At 34.5% G+C, this 20,667-nt stretch overlaps 2 protein-coding genes across 6 annotated transcripts in view; one reads left to right on the forward strand and one right to left on the reverse strand.

Moving 5' to 3' along the window:
• The first annotated feature begins 614 nt into the window (after window positions 1-614).
• Window positions 615-11,916, forward strand: Scpppq1 (secretory calcium-binding phosphoprotein proline-glutamine rich 1). The gene is made up of 5 exons (XM_074041788.1): window positions 615-3,310; window positions 4,977-5,009; window positions 5,101-5,169; window positions 6,907-6,945; window positions 10,002-11,916. Exons 1-5 carry the CDS (start codon window positions 3,254-3,256, stop codon window positions 10,050-10,052), a joined length of 249 nt encoding a protein of 82 aa, XP_073897889.1. The 5' UTR covers window positions 615-3,253; the 3' UTR covers window positions 10,053-11,916.
• Window positions 11,917-14,711: 2,795 nt separating this feature from the next.
• Window positions 14,712-20,667, reverse strand: part of Nudt9 (nudix hydrolase 9) — a 64,383-nt gene continuing 58,427 nt past the window's right edge. For 4 of the 5 annotated variants that reach the window (XM_074041790.1, XM_074041789.1, XM_074041793.1 and 1 more), the window contains exons 6-8: window positions 19,219-19,365; window positions 18,554-18,638; window positions 14,712-15,211 (exon numbers count right to left, since the gene is read on the reverse strand). In XM_074041790.1, coding sequence (XP_073897891.1) covers window positions 15,045-15,211; window positions 18,554-18,638; window positions 19,219-19,365 — 399 coding nt within the window. In that variant the 3' untranslated portion in view covers window positions 14,712-15,044. The remainder of the gene's footprint in view (window positions 15,212-18,553; window positions 18,639-19,218; window positions 19,366-20,667) is intronic. The other variant, XM_074041792.1, reaches the window with a different exon arrangement.

Genomic DNA, 20,667 nt, shown 5'->3' on the forward strand with positions numbered 1-20,667 from the left:
ATGGATGAATTGTTACTTTCTAACTATAAGCAGCTATACATAACACAGTTATTACACAACTCGTAGTTTCTTATTTGTGGTGTGATATGTATTGTGGTGATGAAAAAGAGGTAGAATTTATTGAGTGAAGACCTGAACTTGAATTCTAATTTGATTTGCCTACTTGCTTTGTGATCTTAGCCAAGTTATGTAACTGCCAAGCTTAATTTTCTATTGTAAAATTATTTGCAGGATTATTTATAAATTAAGTTATCTGACAAACCTTTGGAAACCTATTTGCAGCATACTTTGGATCTTTAATGTTCAATACACTTTCTCTGCATGTGAGAAATGCTTCATATTTAAAAAAGCTAGAACACAAAAATATAAATGTCACCATACAGTTTCCCAAGGTCTGAAGGCAATAAAAGAAACTGTCACCATTTATAATATTTATAATAATTTAAAAGAAAATATTATAGTATATTTATATAATATAGTTGTAATATTTAAACATTTATAATATTAATATTTAAAAGAAAAAAATTTACATAATTTCCTATCTGAAATAGAAAATAATAATACAATTATTTTCAAGTATTTTTCTTTTTTCTAAACTCAGTAAGTCACTTGTTCTTAACCAGAACCACATTAAACTATGTCCTTTCTGAATAATTATGTTTAATTTGATTAATAAAAATCTAATTGTTATTTTTTCCAACTAGGGACATGATTTTTTTCTTTTTTTTGCTTTTTATTTTTTTATTTTATCATTTTTACATTTACTCACATGTGTATACATTGTTTGGGCCAATTCCACCGGCCCTCTTGTTCTCTGATTTTGTTGAAAAGAAAACATAAAAGATCATAAGAAAGACATAGAGTTTTTGCTAGTTTAAGATAAAGATAGCTATACAGAGAGATTCCTAGCATTGCTTCCATGCATGCACTTGTGTACTGCAACCCACATTGGTTCATCTCTACCAGACCTCTTCACTACTTCCTAGGCCCTTCCCATAGTGGCCTCGGCCAGTTTGATTACTTTATTCGCTCCTGTACAGTGAGCACATCAATCACATTCAAGTTTTAGGTTTCCTTCCCTCTTGTGCATGGTCTCCTCTTAGTGTGTGACCCATGTCCCATAATATTACTGCATTTATTTTGGGTCTATAATCTGCACATGAGGGAGAACAGGCAAGTTTTGGCCTTCTGAGCCTGGCTAACTTAAGATGATGTTCTCCAGTTCCATCCATTTACTTGTGAATGACAAAAGTTCATGCTTCTTTGTGGCTGAGTAAAATTCCATTGTGTATAAATATCACATTTTCTTAATCCATTCATCGGTAGTGGGGCATCTTGACTGTTTCCATAGCTTGGCTACTGTGAATAGTGCTGCAATAAACATGGGTACGCAGGTGACTTTGGAATAACCTGACTCACATTCCTTCAGGTATATCCCTAGAAATGGTATTGCTGGATCATATGGCAGATCTATGTTTAGTTTCTTAAGAGGCCTCCATATTGTTTTCCAAAGTGGTTGTACTAGCTTGCATTCCCACCAGCAGTGTATGAGGGTTCCTGTTTCCCTGCATCTTCACCAGCATTTGTTTAGATTTCAGAATGTTCATACTTATAACTAAAACTATAAACTAAACTAGAAACCAAGTTTTATAATCAGAAGTTGTACGTGGAGGTATCAATTATACCTAAATTATCTTTTACTCTCAGGCAATTTTTAAAATGTTTAGAATAAGGAAAAGTGACTTTAATGCTAAGGATACCACCCAAATATTTACCAAAAATTCTTTTCATTTGAAGATAATTTCCATTTTGAAATGAAAATATTATGTAACAATAGAAACTTTCAAACTTTAAGTTTCTCTATCAGTCAAGATTCCTATGTGCATGGCTGGATAATATTATTGAAGCATTTGAAGGTTCTTGGTGGTTGCAATTTTTAATTATTGGTTGGTTGTGATCAAGAGTTATTTTGACCCCAAGTGAGGAGATGAAGTTGTTTTCTCAGTAATCAGTCTTTAAGCCTATCTCTGTATAATTGAGAGATTTTAGAAGTCAGAATTCCTGGACTGAAAATAATTGCTCAGTTTAGCTTTGAATTTTGTGACTCATATTACTCATGACCATGAAGGTATTAGTAATACAGTTTAAATACTAGATGGGCACAGGGATTCTTGGAGATCACACTGCTTTCTGAATTTGTTGCTCTGAGGACCATTTGAAGCAAAGGTAAATAAAGAGATCATTTATACTGATTCTATTGCACTAGATATTCTTGTGTTGGGTAGTTCAATGATTTTTAACAGGTCCACTTATCAAAGAAAGAAAGAACTTCAAGAGTTTGAATCCAGAAGGAAGAAAAATACAAAGTAATATTATAAAAAGGAAAGAGAAGGGAGATAATAGCCTATAAATCAGGCAAAGTCATACAGAACCAAGATAAATCAGAGTTAAGTTTTAAATATATACAAAATAGTGGAAGAATGACTTATATGTAAATAGATATAATTGCCTCAAATGCTGGCAACAAGTCTTAATAAGAATATAATAAAGTTGTTTTTTCCCAGAATCAAAGTCCAGAGTACAGTGATTTGTTTTGAAATTCACAGGGTGTTAATTTAAATTAAGTGTGATTTTAAAACATAGAATGATTTAGCTTCAGAACCAATAAGCCAGTAAAGACCACTGTGCTTGCTTTATTGAATTCACTAGTACTGTGTTTATTCTCTACCAACCCATTATACCTCATGAACTTTCCCCATATACTTTTCTTAAGAAGCTGTAATTTTCCACAACAGCATCCAGATCATATGAAGGACTGATATGCCTCATGGAGGTACAAGCTCCAGGTGGATGTGTATATGTGTTATATAAAAATTGTCCTCCCTTTTTAAACAGTGATGATCCACTCCCAATAGTAAGCATTATGAAACAAAAGACTAAAGATTAGTGCATGAAGATTACAAACTCAAATAATTTCTGGGGCCAGTTCAGGTATAGGCTAAACTGTGAGGTAGACAGAAGAGTGGGAGGTAGTGAGCAATGTTTTGAGCTAAACTGTCTGTGTCTTATCTAAAGGCATTTGAAGTTTTTAAAGTGCTCCTCTAGGCTTATAAAACCTGACTCTGGGGGCAGGATTTAGCCTGGCCTCTATTTCAGCACCTCTACCTCAACAATCTACAGTGGAAATAGGACTTAGAAGAAAACTGAACGTGATCTCCTCACCCCTCAATTAATTCCAGGTTCTACCTTCAGAATGAAATTGCTCATCTTGGCCGGCCTTTTGAGCACTGCCACTGCTCTACCCATCCCTGTGAGTAGTACCACCTTCTCAAATCTTGACTCAATTTCTGATGCGAAGTCTTTGTATTTCTGGCTAGAAAGCATCTGCTCTAGCTTTTCACTTCACAAAAAAGGAAGGTCGAGTCCAGGAAAACTATCGGGTCAAGAATTCACACTTCATCAGTCCCAGACTCTTCCTGTACAAATCCCAGCTCTGTGTGCCATTTGCAAACTGAGTGACCTTGGGCAAGGAACTAATCCATGGTTTCCCTGCCTATAAAATGAGTTAAAACTTCAAAGTGGTGTGGAGATGATAAAAATGAATATAAAGCCCTTTAAAGCCCTAAGTAAAATGTAGCAAGCTCTTATCAAACTTAGCAATTTAGAACAAACATCCCGCATGGCCCAGGTCTCAATTAAGGAATTGAATTGAGCTTTGTTTCCAACACCTTTGCCCTAAATCATCTCAGATTTTCTTAAGTTTCTTTTGCAGAAACGCTCTGACACCAAAAGCGTATCAGCTGTCTTTAGATTTGATTTTACAGGAAGAAATACTTGAGACTACCTACACTGGTTAGTAAGTGATGCACATAAAAACTTACACCTGAATTATACAGTCCAGTACATGGATAAGTTCTAAAAGGATTACATATGGATAAACCTTTTAAAAATCCAATTTGGATTGAAAGTTCTCTTCATATACAATGTTCCTGGATAGCAAATCTAATTTGTTTCTTTAGACCATAATGTTTTTTTTGTCAAAGTTGACAAGTATTGCTGATTTGTTTGTTTGTTTGGGGTGATGGGGACCAAACCCAGGGCTTTCACATGCTAGGGAAGCACTCTACCACTGAGCTACATCCACAACCCTAACAAGTATTGTTAATTGTCTAAAATTCCAAACAATTTGTATTGCCTGTTTCTTTAAGATTATTATACTCCTGAAAATCTAATATACATATTTCTTTAATTCCAGTAAGTACTTTCTTCATATTTTAGCATCTCTGAAGTAGAGATGCATCTTTCAACCATATGGTAAAATGTCAGTTTAATAGCATTTTGGCTGTATATGAAGTGATTGTACCTTTTAAAGAACAGCGCCTTAAAATATGCACAATACAGTAATCCCAGAACACCATTATCTTCACCTTTACAGACTTTTTCCCAGGAACTAATTATAGCCATGCATTCCACATCTGCATAAATGGCATCTGTAATCTGTAGCCAATCTCAATATATAGGGCACCAATTAAGTAAGAAACCCTCTCTCCTACACATTTTATAACTAAGGACTTTTCAAATTTTGTGTTTCGGGATACAAAATTTAAGTTTACACTGCCACACTCCCTTCATTTTGAATTTACAAATATTGAAAACTAAATCGAGAATACTACTGATTTCAAATATTTTTAAAGTGTGTAATACAAAATTAATCTTAATAAGTGTAAATAAAAGCATTCTTTGGATATAACCTTAAAGGCAGAAAGTACTTGGTGTTCTAAATCATTGAACAGAATCAATACTTTTCCCTATTAGATACTCAACTGCTTTTTATTTCAGAGGTGAAGGTATACCTCACACAGATACAGCACTCAAATGTGGCTTGTTATCTAGTCTCATTTTAAACAAAATCTCTTCTTATTGGATAATGTATTGCCATATTCCACTTTACTTTGTTGCTTTTATTGTTTTACAAGTTTGAGCAATCTGGAGGAAGTTCCAGTGAACAGGTAAGCTTCTATTATATTTTCAAGTGACATATTTGTCATTTTAAAAGTTTACAATTGTCTACAATGACTGACATTGTGTTTCTTTTTATAGAGATTTCACTTTTACCCACAAATACCATCATTTTTTTCTCAGTTCCCATTTTCCCTGTCTCCACAGCTGGTAAGTAGGGTTTGGAGAGTCTCAAATTTATTGGTTGGGTTATGGCTATGAAATTTTCCAATTCTGATACAGAAACATGAGGTTTCACAGGGAAAGCCTTCAGCTATTCACATTTTTCAAACTGCATAGCTTGTGGTAGAGTGTGATGAGGGACTGGCAAATTTTCCCCCAAAACATCAGTGACCTTTTCCAGGTCTCATCAACAGGTGTTGATCCTGAATTGATTACTGACTATGATAAGCCTTTCTTCTTCATGAACACTGACCTTTTTCCATGGCAGCCATTGTTTTGCTTTTACCAAATCACCTTGCTATTTTCCTTTCTCTAGAAACTTTTTCCATGCTTTCTCTAACTTTCTCTCAAAGGGCAAACAATATAATTATTTTGCTTTACTTGCCAAACTCTGTCCAGTCTCTCCTAACATCTGGATTTTGATAACAAATTTTCAATAAGAGCCAGAATAACACTAAATACATGACAGTTTCCTTTGCTGTATATCTAACACTTCTGTAAGAGGAGATTCATTCAGCTAGTATTTGCTGTCTCCTACACAAAAGGGTCGATGGTGAGTGGTATAAATATAAAATATGAAAGGTAAGTTCATCTGATGAGGAAGACAGCTTCCTAAGTGAACATACAATGAGTTTGGAAAGTGCTCCAGATGCAGATATAAAGCTGGCTAGGCTGTGGGCCAGACTTCACAGTAGAGGCAGAATCTGAGCCATGTCACAAAGGTTGAGGAGTGTGGGGGGAGGGAGAGCACTCTACAAAGAAGAGAAAATGTGCAGGCATAGATCTACAAAAGCACATGGTGATTTGGGGAAATGACTAATACATCAGGCTGCAACACAGGTCAGGACCATGTTAGGTTTGGACAATATTAAACGAATTAAGGTTTTGAAAAGTTCACACAGTTTACAATAGCATCTTGCTCATGTTCTTGTCTGAATAACCTAAATATTCCCAAAATACAAACATGATTTTACATAACTTAGGTTTATATCTAATTGTAATAAACCCCTTGCCTTATATTTCAAAATTTGACACTAAAGTTATCCTTAATTGAACATTTCTTTCCCTTTAAATTTTTTCACAAATCAAATCCTAGTCACTTAATTTCTAAGTACTTCCATCTATAATTAGCTGATAGGTGCACAGCAGATGCCTTATTTTCCTTTTCTCTCTAAAATTCAGTAAAGTACAAAGCTCTAAAGCGTTAGTTTCTCATTAGAATTTAGGCATCCTTGTTAACATTGTGCACGCATGTGTTCGAGGTTAAAAAACAGAATTATCTTATCCATTCTTGGCCCGTTAACATCTTATATTTAAAAATTATGAAAATGTACAGCATCAGTAGTATTTGAAATGGAAACTCTCCTGACCACTAGATGGCAATAGTATTTAAAAGAAGACAGAGAATGAAATCCTGTAGAAAAACTGGTGGATTTGCAAGAACTATCAACACCAATAAATAAGACTGATTCCTGGGCTTTACATTTGACTAATTAAGAACCATAACCATACTTCTTGAAAGAAAGACAGTATATAGAATCCTGAGCTTCCTAAGGACAGTGTCTTGTTTACTGCTATTCCTAGTGGTAGACACATAAAAACTGCTCAATACACAATGCATGGGTGGATAGAAGGAAGGATAAGGGAATGAATAAATGAGAAAAAAGCCAAAAGGAAATGTTCATATCTTGTTTCATTCACAATTCACTTTTTTTCTTTTTGTAGATTCCAATTCCTTTTCCTTTTCTTTATGATACAAATCAGGTAATTATACTTAAAACTTTCTCTAAGAAAATATTTAAATGACTACAAAACAAAAACTTGAAAAATCCTTTAACTGGAGAGAAACTGGATACCAAGAATTAATGATTAACATTCTCTTTTACAGACTATTAGCTACTCTGTGTGATTTAAGTAATGTCATACACAACTCTCACACACCCTTCAAAACTGAGCTACCTAAGGCCCTGTGACATTCGGTGACTATGGAGTGAGCACAGAGACCAGTAGAAAAGCATTTAATTTGAAATCAAAGTCTAGGGAGATTCAGGTCTGCTCTTTAATACTTTAATCAGAATCCCTTGTGCCTTACTTTCTTCTACAATACAAGTGAAAACAGATGACTTATAAAGTCCATCTCACCTCTAAAATCTTATGCCTACACTTGTCATTAGTGGAGGGAAAATATATCCTTATTGAAATAAAATTTGTCCTAGAAGCCTTTGAACTGGATTTAAGGTTATAGTTATAGTATAAAAGGTGTGCATAAATGTTACTTTTGACAGGATTTTACTGAATTAGTGATAATTACATATGATGACATTGATTCAGTTACAAACCAAAAAGCAAAGTTGTGTATATTATGGAATATTAAGTTCAAAATCTTAAATGATATTATTAAAATTACAGGAAATAACACTATTGAAGTTTCCTCTCATAAAGAAGTAAGTTATCTCAAAATATAGTATTTTTCCAACCTAGTAACCATAGGCTTAATGACATTCACAAGAAATCCCCGCTATGTTTGGAACCCACACAAGAAATATGTACTACAGGCCAGGCATGGTGGCTCACACCTGTAATCCCAACATTCATGAGGTGGAAGAATGTTGGTTACTGGGCTAGAGGCAATCAAACAGGAAGACTCTGTCTCAAAAAAAGAAAAGAAAAAGATAATATAGATTTCATGCTTCCAGAGATAGGTTTGAAAAGGGGTATCAAGGAGAGTACTTAAAATATTAGTGAATATGAATCTTAATGAAAGAATGTGAAAAATGTTAAGAATTCTAAAAATCATATTTTCATTTACCAAGCTAAAATTATAACACGAAAAGTTAAAATGCTGAAACATAACTCTGATTGTCTTTTTTCCCTTTATTCTAGACCTTTACACCTAATGATTTTATAACAGTAAATATATTTTTCCTCTTAATCTATAAAAGCTATAAAACTACTACATTTAATAGCCTATGAAAGATGAACCAGTTCATTCCGAAATTTATTAGTCAAATTCTTTTGGACACAGAATAAAGCACAGCTGTTTGAATTCAGTCAAAAAACAACCTCAATGCATGAAAAGAGTCCTATTTTCATTTATTCAATGCATAAATCAACAAAACAATTTCTTCTATTATTGATGAAAGTGAAAATGAAGAGTCAGAAGACAGGGTTACAAAATAAAGTACTTTAGGAAAGACAAAATAGGTTCTTTTTTTTTTTTACTAAGGAGGAATTAGCAAAAAACATTAATAGATTCAACATTATCTAATCTAAATCCCAAAATGAACTTCACATAAGTCAACTTTTTTAATAAGGCCCTTATTAGTCCAATAAGTTACTCAGAATCTTAGTTTATGAAAATATGAGAAATATTTGAATTATAAAAACAACACTAAAAAATTCCATTTCTCTAAAACAAACTTTTTGCATGTAAACATTTTTTAAATCAGGACACATCTCAGGATGGACAAAATGTACTTAAATCTAGGATTTGTTTTCTTTCACAATGCTATTGTTAATAAAATACAGCATTTTATAATTAATGATATCTTAAGAGTCATGGACATTCAATTTTTTTTAAAAGGTCAGAAAGTTAGGCCTTAATCATTTGTGAGCCCAATATAAAAATTTTTCAGACTTCTTTAATACAGACTCATTCAAGTCATCATAAAGCATTTTTAAGAGTATCAGGAAGTTTAGAGTCTGAGCCTAACTAAATAAGAACCTAAGTCTTTTCAGTTCAAATAACTGGTGCTCTTCCTACAACCCATTCTGTTTAAACAATATTAGAGCTCATTGGACAAGTAATAAAACTTCTAGCACAAACTAAACATGTGTTAGGAACTACCTTCTATGATTATTGATTACACCATTAGCAAGTTCACCTTTACAAGGAAACACAGCTAAAGGAGCACTGGCATGTGGGTGAAAGGCCTAGATCCTAATCTCATCTGTCTAATTAAATTAGCTGTGGCCACAGTGAATCTACTTGGAAGGTAAATATTGACTCTTCAGAGACATGTGACTCATTCAAATTACCAGAGCTTTTTTTTTTTTTTTTTTTAAAGCACTGTTGGCCACAACCCATTCAGGAAAAGGACCTTGCCAGAATAACTTACAGAATTGCCATATTTAATGGAAAAGGATTCACTTTCTCTTTTCTCTCTCCCTCCCTCCCTCCCTCCCCCTCCCTCCCCTTCCTTCTCTCTCTCTCTCTCTCTCTCTCTCTCTCTCTCTCTCTCTCTCTCTCTCTCTCTCCCCTGAGAACTGCTAAGGTTGGGCAGTGTTTACCTTAAATATTCTTACATGCATTCTGAGATTGACAGCCTTACAAGTACAGGGATTTACTATTTAGACAGAAAGGACAATTTCTTGAGCAAGCCACTAAGATTTTAAAATAGAAGGACCACATGGAAGCTACAAAACAATACCTTTCCAGTAAAACAGCTGTGTAAGCAAATCCTCAAAACAAAGTATATATTCATTTTTGTTCAAGTATCGTTCAATAGGGAATTTGCATCATTGACCAAAAACAGCACTTGTATGAAATGTACAGTGTGTTTCTTCAAATCAGTTTCCTACCTAACTTTCAAATATAGTGAATATAGTTACAGGACAGAAGAAAATATTTCTGTGAATTAAAAGAACTTAAGTCTAGATATTACATCTTCATTTAAAAATCTTATAGCATGTAATAATATACTAAAATTAATTTTCAATAAAAACATTTTCATGTATAAAATATTTTAACTTACACAGGTACTAAGTATGCCAAAAATAAGCCCACTGATAATACTGATAATTGATTTTTCTTCTTTCAGTTAATCACTTCTATTTTGAACCAGCTGGGGGTAAGTTTTATGCTATTATAAATACAAATTTACTGAATAGGCTGATGATGATATATTAATAATATTTCTTATTTTTTAGGGCTTCCTCAGGGTAAGATTTTATTTCTGATTATGTTGATAAATGTAAGTGACACTCAATGTCAGAGAAGGAAAGAATAACTTCTCTGAACTAAAAAAACATTGGCAGAATCAATTCAACTGATCTACTCAATTAGAACACAAGAGTTATAAACTCAATGAATCAAAACATTTTAAATCCTAATTTTGAGAAAAATACTGAATTTTCACCCAACACTTTTCCTTCTAAGTTTCGCTTCCCTAAAAGTATTTATTGCTACTTTTTACCACTTGGAATACTTATATCAGGCCATCAGAGGCCAGGAAAAGTTAAGCTCCATGTTGTAGACAACACAGTTGAGGATTCAGTTTATCAGCATTTAAGTATAACAGAACCATGTTATTTTCTAAACCCAATCCCCAATATTAAATACCAACATTAAAACACCAGCTATAACCAGAAAGTGGGAAGATGGGTGGAGATGAAGGAGAAAATACCTTCATATGATAACTATAACCTGTACTATTTCAACAGAAATAATTCCCAAAACTTATGCCAGAAGTTATATACGGTTAGTAAAATCTTCAAGTATCTTTCAAGCACTATTATATATTTTTAAACATTTTTATCATTAGTGTTATCATTTCAGATTGTGTCCATGCTGCAAATCAATACTATGATGAAAGTAAGTGCAAATAAGACTAACTTAATTACAAAGGGATTCTTCAAAGGATGTATTATTAAATCAACTTATTTATTAAGAGGCGGGTGGCATAGCTCAGTGGTATAGTGCTTGTCTAGCATGCTCAAGGCCCTGAATTCAATCCCCAGAAACATGAATAAAGGTTTTTTTAAGTAAAATAAATGACTTTAAAAATCGGGCTGGGGTAGTAGCTCAAGTGGTAGAGCACTCGCCTAGTGTACACAAGGTCCTAGTTCAATTCCCAGTACCACAAAAAGAATAAATTTTTTATTAAAATTCCAGAAATACCTTAGAAAGTAATACCAATAATCAGAAGTTCTGAACATAAGAAAACATACATTTTTAAACAAAAATAACCTCTAAAAATGGATAGAATTTTCAGGTTCCCTCTTTAGCTATCAAGTGTTTGGCTTTTAATGAAACCCCAGCAGCACAGCAACTAAGAGATCGCATAGATAAATGGGACCTCATAAAACTAAAAAGCTTCTGTTCATCAAAAGAAATGGTCTCTAAACTGAAGAGAACACCCACAGAGTGGGAGAAAATATTTGCCAATTATACATCAGACAAAGGACTGATAACCAGAATATACAGGGAACTTAAAAAACTAAATTCTCCCAAAACTAATGAACCAATAAAGAAATGGGCATGTGAACTAAACAGAACTTTCTCAAAAGAAGAAATTCAAATGGCCAGAAAACACATGAAAAAATGCTCACCATCTCTAGCAATAAAGGAAATGCAAATTAAAACCACACTAAGATTCCACCTCACCCCTGTTAGAATAGCCATCATCAGCAACACCACCAACAACAGGTGTTGGCGAGGATGCGGGGAAAAAGGAACCCTCTTACACTGTTGGTGGGAATGTAGACTAGTACAACCACTCTGGAAAAAAATTTGGAGGCTACTTAAAAAGCTGGACATCGATCTACCATTTGATCCAGCAATACCACTCTTAGGGATATACCCAAAAGACTTTTACTCCAGAGGCACCTGCACATCCATGTTTATTGCGGCACTATTCACAATAGCCAAGTTATGGAAACAGCCAAGATGCCCCAGCACTGACGAATGGATTAAGAAAATGTGGTATCTATACACAATGGAATTTTATGCAGACATGAAGAAGAACGAAATGTTATCATTCGCTGGTAAATGGATGGAATTGGAGAACATCATTCTGAGTGAGGTTAGCCTGGCCCAAAAGACCAAAAATCGTATGTTCTCCCTCATATGTGGACATTAGATCAAGGGCAAACACAACAAGGGGATTGGACTATGAGCACATGATAAAAGCGAGAGCACACAAGGGAGGGGTGAGGATAGGTAAGACACCTAAAAAACTAGCTAGCATTTGTTGCCCTTAATGCAGAGAAACTAAAGCAGATACCTTAAAGCAACTGAGGCCAATAGGAAAAGGGGACCAGGAACTAGAGAAAAGGTTAGATCAAAAAGAATTAACCTAGAAGGTAACACCCACGCACAGGAAATCAATGTGAGTCAATGCCCTGTATAGCTATCCTTATCTCAACCAGCAAAACCCCTTGTTTCTTCCTATTATTGCTTATACTCTCTCTACAACAAAATTAGAGATAAGGGCAAAATAGTTTCTGCTGGGTATTGAGGGGGGGAGCAGGAGGGGGTGGAGTGGGTGGTAAGGGAGGGGGTGGGGGCAGGGGGGAGAAATGAACCAAGCCTTGTATGCACATATGAATAATAAAAGAAAAATGAAAAAAAAAAAGGTTAAAAAAAAAAAAAAAGATAATTATGACCTGAAGTAAATGTAGCAAATATGTCTCTTTGAGTTTGAAATGCATTCCAAATCTCAAGAATGCCTGCTGGCAAGACAAATACCGATTGTGCCATTATCCTTAGATTAAGAAATTATCAAACTGTCTCTGGGCCAAAATTATGCAATTTCAACAATGCTAGCCAAGTCAGGCTAGCCTTAAATTTTAAGTCACAAACTGTAACAGCATGATTTGGGCTAATGTGAGTACTACTTAACTAACACAGTCTTCCAAACTGTATCCTTAAAGTAATAAATCACAAAAGGATTTATAACCTTAGTATGGAATAGAATAGATTCAGAACAAATTCTGCAACTAGGTAGACAGGGATTCAAATCCAAGCTCTGTCCCTTATTGAACAAAACCTTGGACAATCTTTCAAAATATCAAATTCTCCACCTGTAAAATGGGAGTAATACCGCCTAACTTGATAGGATTGTTCTGAGAGTTAAGTAGTATAGTAATATAGATATTCAGCAAATGGTATTGCTATTAATTTTATTAAATGTCCCTAAAAGAAAAAATATTCCTTATGCATAAGACGTAAGAAAATCAAATATGAATGGAATATTACCTAGTAATATGGGAAGGCCTCATGCTAACATTTTAATCTGAGTTTTTCTCTATTATAGATGGTGCTGTATATCTACAGTTATCGGAAGAGTTTCTGCTTCTATCTTAGCAATGGTTAATAGTGGTTTTATCATTATGTCTACTCAGTAGAAGTTCCAGTAAAAACTCCAAAAGATCACAATGAATCTAATGTCTATTAATTTCAACTCAAATGTATCAATAATATTAAATATAAGTAGATACCATTTTTCATAAAACTGCTCAAACTTTCTCGAAAGCTTTTATAATTAGTTTCAATTTTAGAGAATTCTATTTAGTACCAGGAAGAGGCAATTTCTTCTTGCCAATCAGTAAAGGTAAAAGCCAATTAACTCTTTCACACTGGGAGAAGATCATCCAGTCTCTCACCCAATCTGTAGGTCATCCTCATCAAGTATAAATCCCTTATGAAATGTCCTAGGGACCACGATTTTATGAACTTTTAAAAATTAATACTACACAAAGGCTTAAAATATAAGGGTGAGGGGCTCTCAAGGTATCCTAAAATCAAAAATTCCAATGTTTTTCAACAAAATTTACAGTTACACTAAGGCGGGGGGGGGCAGGGGGAAGGCCTCCTATTACTTCAGTTCAGTATTACCACAAAAAAAGTTGGCATTGAATTGACAAAAATAAAAAATAAATTAAAAACCCATCCCTTTTGTTTTACCTTAACCCTAGCTATAGAGTAAACCTGGTATCTTTTCAAATGCTTAAGAAAATAAAACTGCCATGTCCCTTTTCACTAAACCTCCAATTTCAGATGTCCCACCTGTAATTCAACTGGAATGAAGGAATTATGAAAGTCTCTAGTTCAGGCTTACAATAGTTAATATCATGGGACTTCCCAATGGACATCCTTTGTCCAGATGAGATCCACATGTTCACTGGGATAGAGAATAGTACTTTCTTTTCCTCTTCCCTGCTTCCTAGAGACCCTACACAGCAACTCTCTCTTTTCCTCTGTAATTTGTAATATTAACCACGTGTCTTTCAAAAAATTGCTTCAATCCTTAACATACGCCTTCTAACAAAAAAACAAAAAACACTTGAACTTACAAAGACTTCCCTCTGTCCCTGCCTGATTTCAATTCCCTTCTGCATCTATTTTAGTTGATTTACAACATACATTAGTTATAGTAGAGTAAAAGTCCGTAAATTACTAAAATCTGGACATATTTTTAAATTTAGCATTTCTGAAAAATGAAAATTATAAGCTCTTACTCATTGATTTGATCTTGGCTAAAAGAATAACTAAAACTTCTTATGAAATCATGACTCAAAGTCAAGAATATAAAAAGTTTCAGCTTTTAAAATCAGCTTTGACAAGTTCAAATGAAGCAAAATGTGCAGCAAACAGTTTAAAGGAAAATCAGGTTAGACATTAAACTATACATTCAATTGTGGTCCTCCTCCAAAGGAGCTGCTGTAGCAGGAACATCCTTCAAGGCCTCAGAAGATTGTGGGGTCGGGGGGAAAGAGCCAACAAACAAGAACTAGAGGGAAAGCACAAATCACAGCCAACTGGAAATTTATTTTTATTCTAATTATAATTCTTCAAACAACATCAGTTATTTAAATTTGGTTTGAGCCATGCTTAAATAGAATACTACAAAATATGACAAACTATTTCTAATCCTTTTGACAAGAAAGCTAACACTTCTGGGTTCTACTTCACTGTATTTGTTCATTTTACTGATGCAAAACCTTCTAAATACAAACATTTTGAAAGTGAATGAAATCATTTCCAAGTGCCCCTTTGATTGTATGAGTTCTGTGATAGCGCCTTCTTTCAGCACATGCTCCTCGCTGGCCTTTGGCTAACATGGAGACAAGCTATCACTCTGTCAGTCAGCTTCAGAGGCCTCGCTCCAGTGCGCGTCTCGTTTCTCTGCCACAAGTTTGATGAAGTGAGCATGGCTGGCATAAAGCTTCAGTTTATCACTGATGTCCACCCATTTCACTTTTCCAGCATCATCTCCAGCTTCTAGGGTAAGATTATCCATTATCTCACCTAGTTACCAAAGAAAAAACATCACCAAACAAAGGAATTTACTTATCCATTGCTTTTGCAGCATAATCCTATATCTTCAAGTATTCTTACTAAAAATGAACTTAAATCATCATTGTATTGGTGACCAGAATATTTAAAAATGCCTGAGTTTTAACTAAGTTCATAAATATTAGGTGGAAGCAGCAATAAGAAAGCTTTTCTCTTTAAAAAGTAAAGAGTATTATTCTGGCCAGGCACTGGTGGCTCTCACCTGTGATCCTAGCTACTCAGAAGGCAGAGATCAGGAGGACTGTGGTTTGAGGCCAGTCCAGGCAAACAGTTCCGCAAAACCCTATCTCAAAAAAAAAAACCCTTCACAAAAAAGGGCTGGTGAAGTGGCTCCTACATCAAAATAAATTCCAGAGGGGTTAAAGACTTAATTGCAAAAACAGATAAAAGAAAAACATCAACTGGTGACTTATTTTATTGCCTTAAGATACATGGACTTTTCTAAGCATATCATCAAACCAGAAACCATAATAAAAATAAATAATCCATTTATACATGTACACAAATATACTATTAGAATATTTCTATTTATAATTATTAAAAAGTAAAAACAAATGCCGTCAATCACTGTTAAGGACGTAAACAGCATTACTCCTATGGGAACAGTGGCCATGGTTACTAAGTGTTAGAAATGCTCCCAGATGAGTGTTCACTCAATAAATATCAGAGTGCATCTTATTATCAGATCTGAAGCTTCATAGAAACAGTCCAGGAATAATACTTTGAAGAATTTATCCACAGGAAAAAAAGAGACAAACCTGTTAAAGTACTCAAGATATTATTTCTATATTTTTGGGGTTTTTTTGTTTTTTTTTGGTAGTACTGGGGTTTGAACTCAGGGCCTCATGCTTTCTAGCCAGCTGTGCTACCACTTGAGCCACACCTCCAGTCCTTATTTCTATATTTTTAAATAATGTGCTTAAACATTACTTTTTAAAAAATGGACATAAACAAACTTTCCACCCATACAGCATGGATTAAATAAATGGTGGTACAGATACACAATGGACTCCCACACAGTCATTAAAAATGAAGGTGAGCCATATATACTAACATGGAATGATGTCCATAATGTAGTTTTCAATGAAACACCAAGTAATGAAATAGAATGTACAATTTAAGTTCATTTTATTGATAACAACAACCAAAAGCAACATGAAGTCTGATAGAAGATAAATCAAAATGTTAATTACCTTTACCTATATAATAATTACCTTTATAATAAGATAACAAAACTACTGCTTAAAATAACCAATATTTTAGCACACAGGTTTCTAAATTCCAATGCTAAAATAATAGCTTTATGTCTACGCTCACTACAAGTACAACATCCAACCTTCAATGGAGAAAGAGAAGTGAAAAATAAAACTGAATCCAAAAGTTAAGTTGAAGCATCAGATTATCTAAATAACACCTTCCTCTAACATCTTTTTTTTAATCAGAACTTATAATGTCTGAAAATTTCTTTTACTCACCTCTCTGATCACTTTTAAATTATACAAAACAAAGTTTAAAGAAAGACAGTTGACATGTAGAGTTAGGAGTCATCATTCATCCTCACAAGAAAAAAGCTGAGCTGAAAATTAACAATTCTTACACCCATCAGAAAACTGAGATCAGAGGACACACTGCCCCCCCTCTCTGGAGGAAATCTCCTCTCACTTCCAGCAGGATGAGGGGAAAAGTAATCATGGTGAAACTTGCCAGAGTACACTGACCTCATGTAAAATTATTTTGCCAAGGTCAGCCTGGCAAACTGGGAGAAGTGAAATACGAAATTCCAGGCCCATCTGGCCAACCAAAGGAGGAAAAAAAGCTGAGAAGCAGAAGTGCTCACTCAATAAAAGACTAAGAACCAATCACAGAATTCTCCTATGATTCCTTACTCCTAAAACTTACCACTGTAATGGATGGACGGGATACAACAGAAAGAAGGGCACCTCTTGGACTTACTAAGAAGTCTCTAGAGAAACCCAAAGATAACAGGGGAGATAAAAACAAGGACCCCAGAGGAAATTTTAACTTCTGAAAGCTTTAACTACAGGAACAATAAAAGCCTAACTCCTAGCCAAATACACATAAAACCTCACACTAAATTTAGGCCTGCTTGCTGTGATTCCATTTACTAGATAAACCATGTTCAACTTCCAAAATATACTGCAAGGCATTCTAAAGGCAAAAACTACAATCTAAACAGACAAAGAAAGCATCAGAACTAAACTTAGATAGGCCAAAGATTTTGGAATTATAAGTACAGAATTTTCTTTGTTATTTAAAGAGAGAAAGGGAGTGGGATAAAAATAGTGAACAATCCATAAACTACATCATCAATCTCTTATCACTGGTTTTAACCCCAAAAATAACTAACAAATGTGTCAGTAGTTAAGCTGTATAAACCCTATTTTAAATTACATCTATTGAGATCTTATAAGATCTCAATACTAGAAGGATGAACTCTTTCAACATCTTAGAATTGTTGTATAGAAAGTGCTGGGAGTTTCTCCCAAATCCAACAAGCAAAAGCACAAAGCACAAAAGTGACAAATCTTCTAATTCCAGCCCATTTTATATCTGAATAAACTGACTCCCAAGAGGACAAGTGACTTGTACAAGGTTTCAAAGCTCAGAAAACAGCCAAGAATGCAGCATTTGATTCTCTTTTAAGATGTTCTCACTTCATTATGCTACAGATGAATACCAAGTACTTAAAACACCATCTGAATTAGTAGTAAAATATGTTACAAGAGAAGTCATTCAATGTGCAAAGATCAGAATTAATTTTAAGATAGATTTTTCCTCTCCTTTTGTAATAACAGATTTGTCTCCTCCAATAAAATTTAAAATCCATACAGCAGAAAGCATTCATTTAAATTTTTTCAGTACTTAGAATCTTCTTGGTACTGTCTTGTGCTTTAACAGTGCATGCTAATTATGTGATAAGATAAATATAAATCCCGTTTCCTTCGTCATTGCCATACTTCCCCCCACAAATTCCCAGTTGCTTTTGTTTTTGTCTTAAACAAGTTGAATCATAGTATACAAGAAACTGACAACTTCAAAGCATACCACTTTAGTCCATATGCAACCTTAATTTCATATGCTACCAATGGGATTACAGAAATTTTAGTTACTGTTCAGGCTCTGTTCTATGTATTCTCTTAATACTAACAATGATGCTTTCATATAAATACAATCCTAAAGCCAGTAGTTAACCGATCCAGATGTGGTGGTGCCCTAGCAGACCATGTGGGTTTCCTCCAGTTTCAGGCAGTTTAAGAAACATAAGTACATTACCTGTCTCATCATGGTAGTTCACAGCTTCTGTCTCCATCCATGCATTATCAGTGTTTCGAGGATCATCAACATATCCTTTGTATATCTATTTTTAAAAGGAGATAGATTAAAAAAAAGTCTAGGGTGAAACAGGAATGGGTAGAACAGAAGCTCATTACCTTCAATAGATTCAGAAATGTAAATATCCATTGCACAACAATATAAATATACTTCACACTGCAGAACTGTACAATTAAAGATAGTTAAGATGGCCAGGTGCCAATGGCTTCTGCCTGTAATCCTAGCTACTCAGGAGGCAGAGATCAGGAGTTCAAGGCCTGCCCCAGGAAAATACTTCATGAAACCCTATCTCAAAACTACCTCACACAAAAGAAGGGCTGATGGAGTGGCTCAAGTGATGGAGCACCTGCCTAGCAAATACAAGGTCCTGAGTTTAAACCAAAGTACTGCAAAAAAAAAAAAAGTTAAAATGGAGCTGGGCACAGTGGCTTACACCTATAATTCCAATAGGACATTGAGGTCTAAGGCAGGTGAAAGGCAAAAATGCGAGACCTTACTTAAAAAATAACCAAAGTAAAAAACAGCTGGAGGCGTGGGTCAAATGGTAGAGTACCTGCCTAAAAAGCACCAGAACTAAATCCCTTCTAGGGACTACCATTTCTTACCACTAGATGTTCTTGACTGAAAAGCTTGTGCAACTGCTCCTCTATTTCTCGCTTTTCAGCACTGGACTTCTGTAAGGAGTTCAGAGCTTCCTCACCAAATTCTCTTTTCAGTGTGGCACTGATCTTCTCTCCTGGATCTACCATCCCCTAAAATCACATTTTAAAAAAATAATAACTTTGATTCATTCAATAAATATTTCCTGAATGATACAGTAGACATTTCTTGTTCTATCTGCGCCATTCCTCTGTGATAAGCGCTTTTTGTTTCTAGTAGAAACAGCAAATAAAGGTACCTCCTATGTGTGGCCACAGTGATTGGTCCAAAGTTAGCCTACAGCTAACTGAGCCAAACAAATTCACTTTCTGGTACTTTCCAAATTCAAGCTAAGAGAAAATGGTTTGGAGGCAAGAAAGAATATAGCAAATTGGTTCTTCCCCCATTGTTCATTCATCTCATTCCAGCCAAGATGTTCAATGTTCCCAGGGCCTGCACACCTGCTATTACCTTTGTCCAAGATATTCATCGCGAGATGTCTGCATGGGTCACTCACTCACTTACTTTAGATTTTTTTCTCAAACATCACCTTCTCGATGAGGCTCTTCTCTAACTGCACTATCCAAAATTGCAAACCCTCAAATGCTTCTAGTCTCTTATCTTGCTTTAGTTTTTTTTTCTTAATACTTACCACCTTCTAAATTATTTATCTTATCTTCCAAAGTATTTATCTTATACTATTTATCTTACATTATTGTCTGTCCCAACTGAAATGTTAGCACAAAAAGACAGGGATGTTTATGTTGTTCTGTGTTCCCTCAATGTCTAAAATATTAGCTGACAATAGATATTCAAAACTACATTGTGTAGATAAGTAACCCTCAAAATTATATCAATGACAATGGTGCCTCACTGATCTGAGTTTAAAATGACAATAAAAATGTAAATCCTATGATGAAATCATGATTATGTTATTGCACTCAGCATGAGTAAAGCTTGAAGATTTGGCTTATACCAATTAGCCTAAGCTTTTATCAGAGTCAGCTAAGATTTTTAATGCCATTCCATTTTTAGCCTACAAAGACAAAAATATTCTTGCAGATGGTAGCGTATTTATAAAGAAACATCCTCACATCAAACTATCTACATTTCATAACAAGGCATAAAATACAAAACCTGCAATCACCCTCATTATACATATTTTAAAAGGTTACTTCAAATGTCTCACTGGCATAAATTCAAACTCTAGGCCAACAAAAGTGCAGCGTTCCTGATAATGATGTGGAAAACCTTTAAAATACAGGAAGCAGTAACTAATAAAAGCTATCTTTTTTTTTTTGCATGTAAAGTTATCAGAATTTATAGTGCTAAAAATACCACTTTTGAGTGGGAGTTGAGATAGGACCCCACTAAATACCATAAGTTCATATGTTATCACTGTGAGGCACATATGA

The sequence above is a fragment of the Castor canadensis genome, chromosome 9, assembly GCF_047511655.1.
Source record: "Castor canadensis chromosome 9, mCasCan1.hap1v2, whole genome shotgun sequence".
NCBI lineage: Eukaryota > Metazoa > Chordata > Mammalia > Rodentia > Castoridae > Castor > Castor canadensis.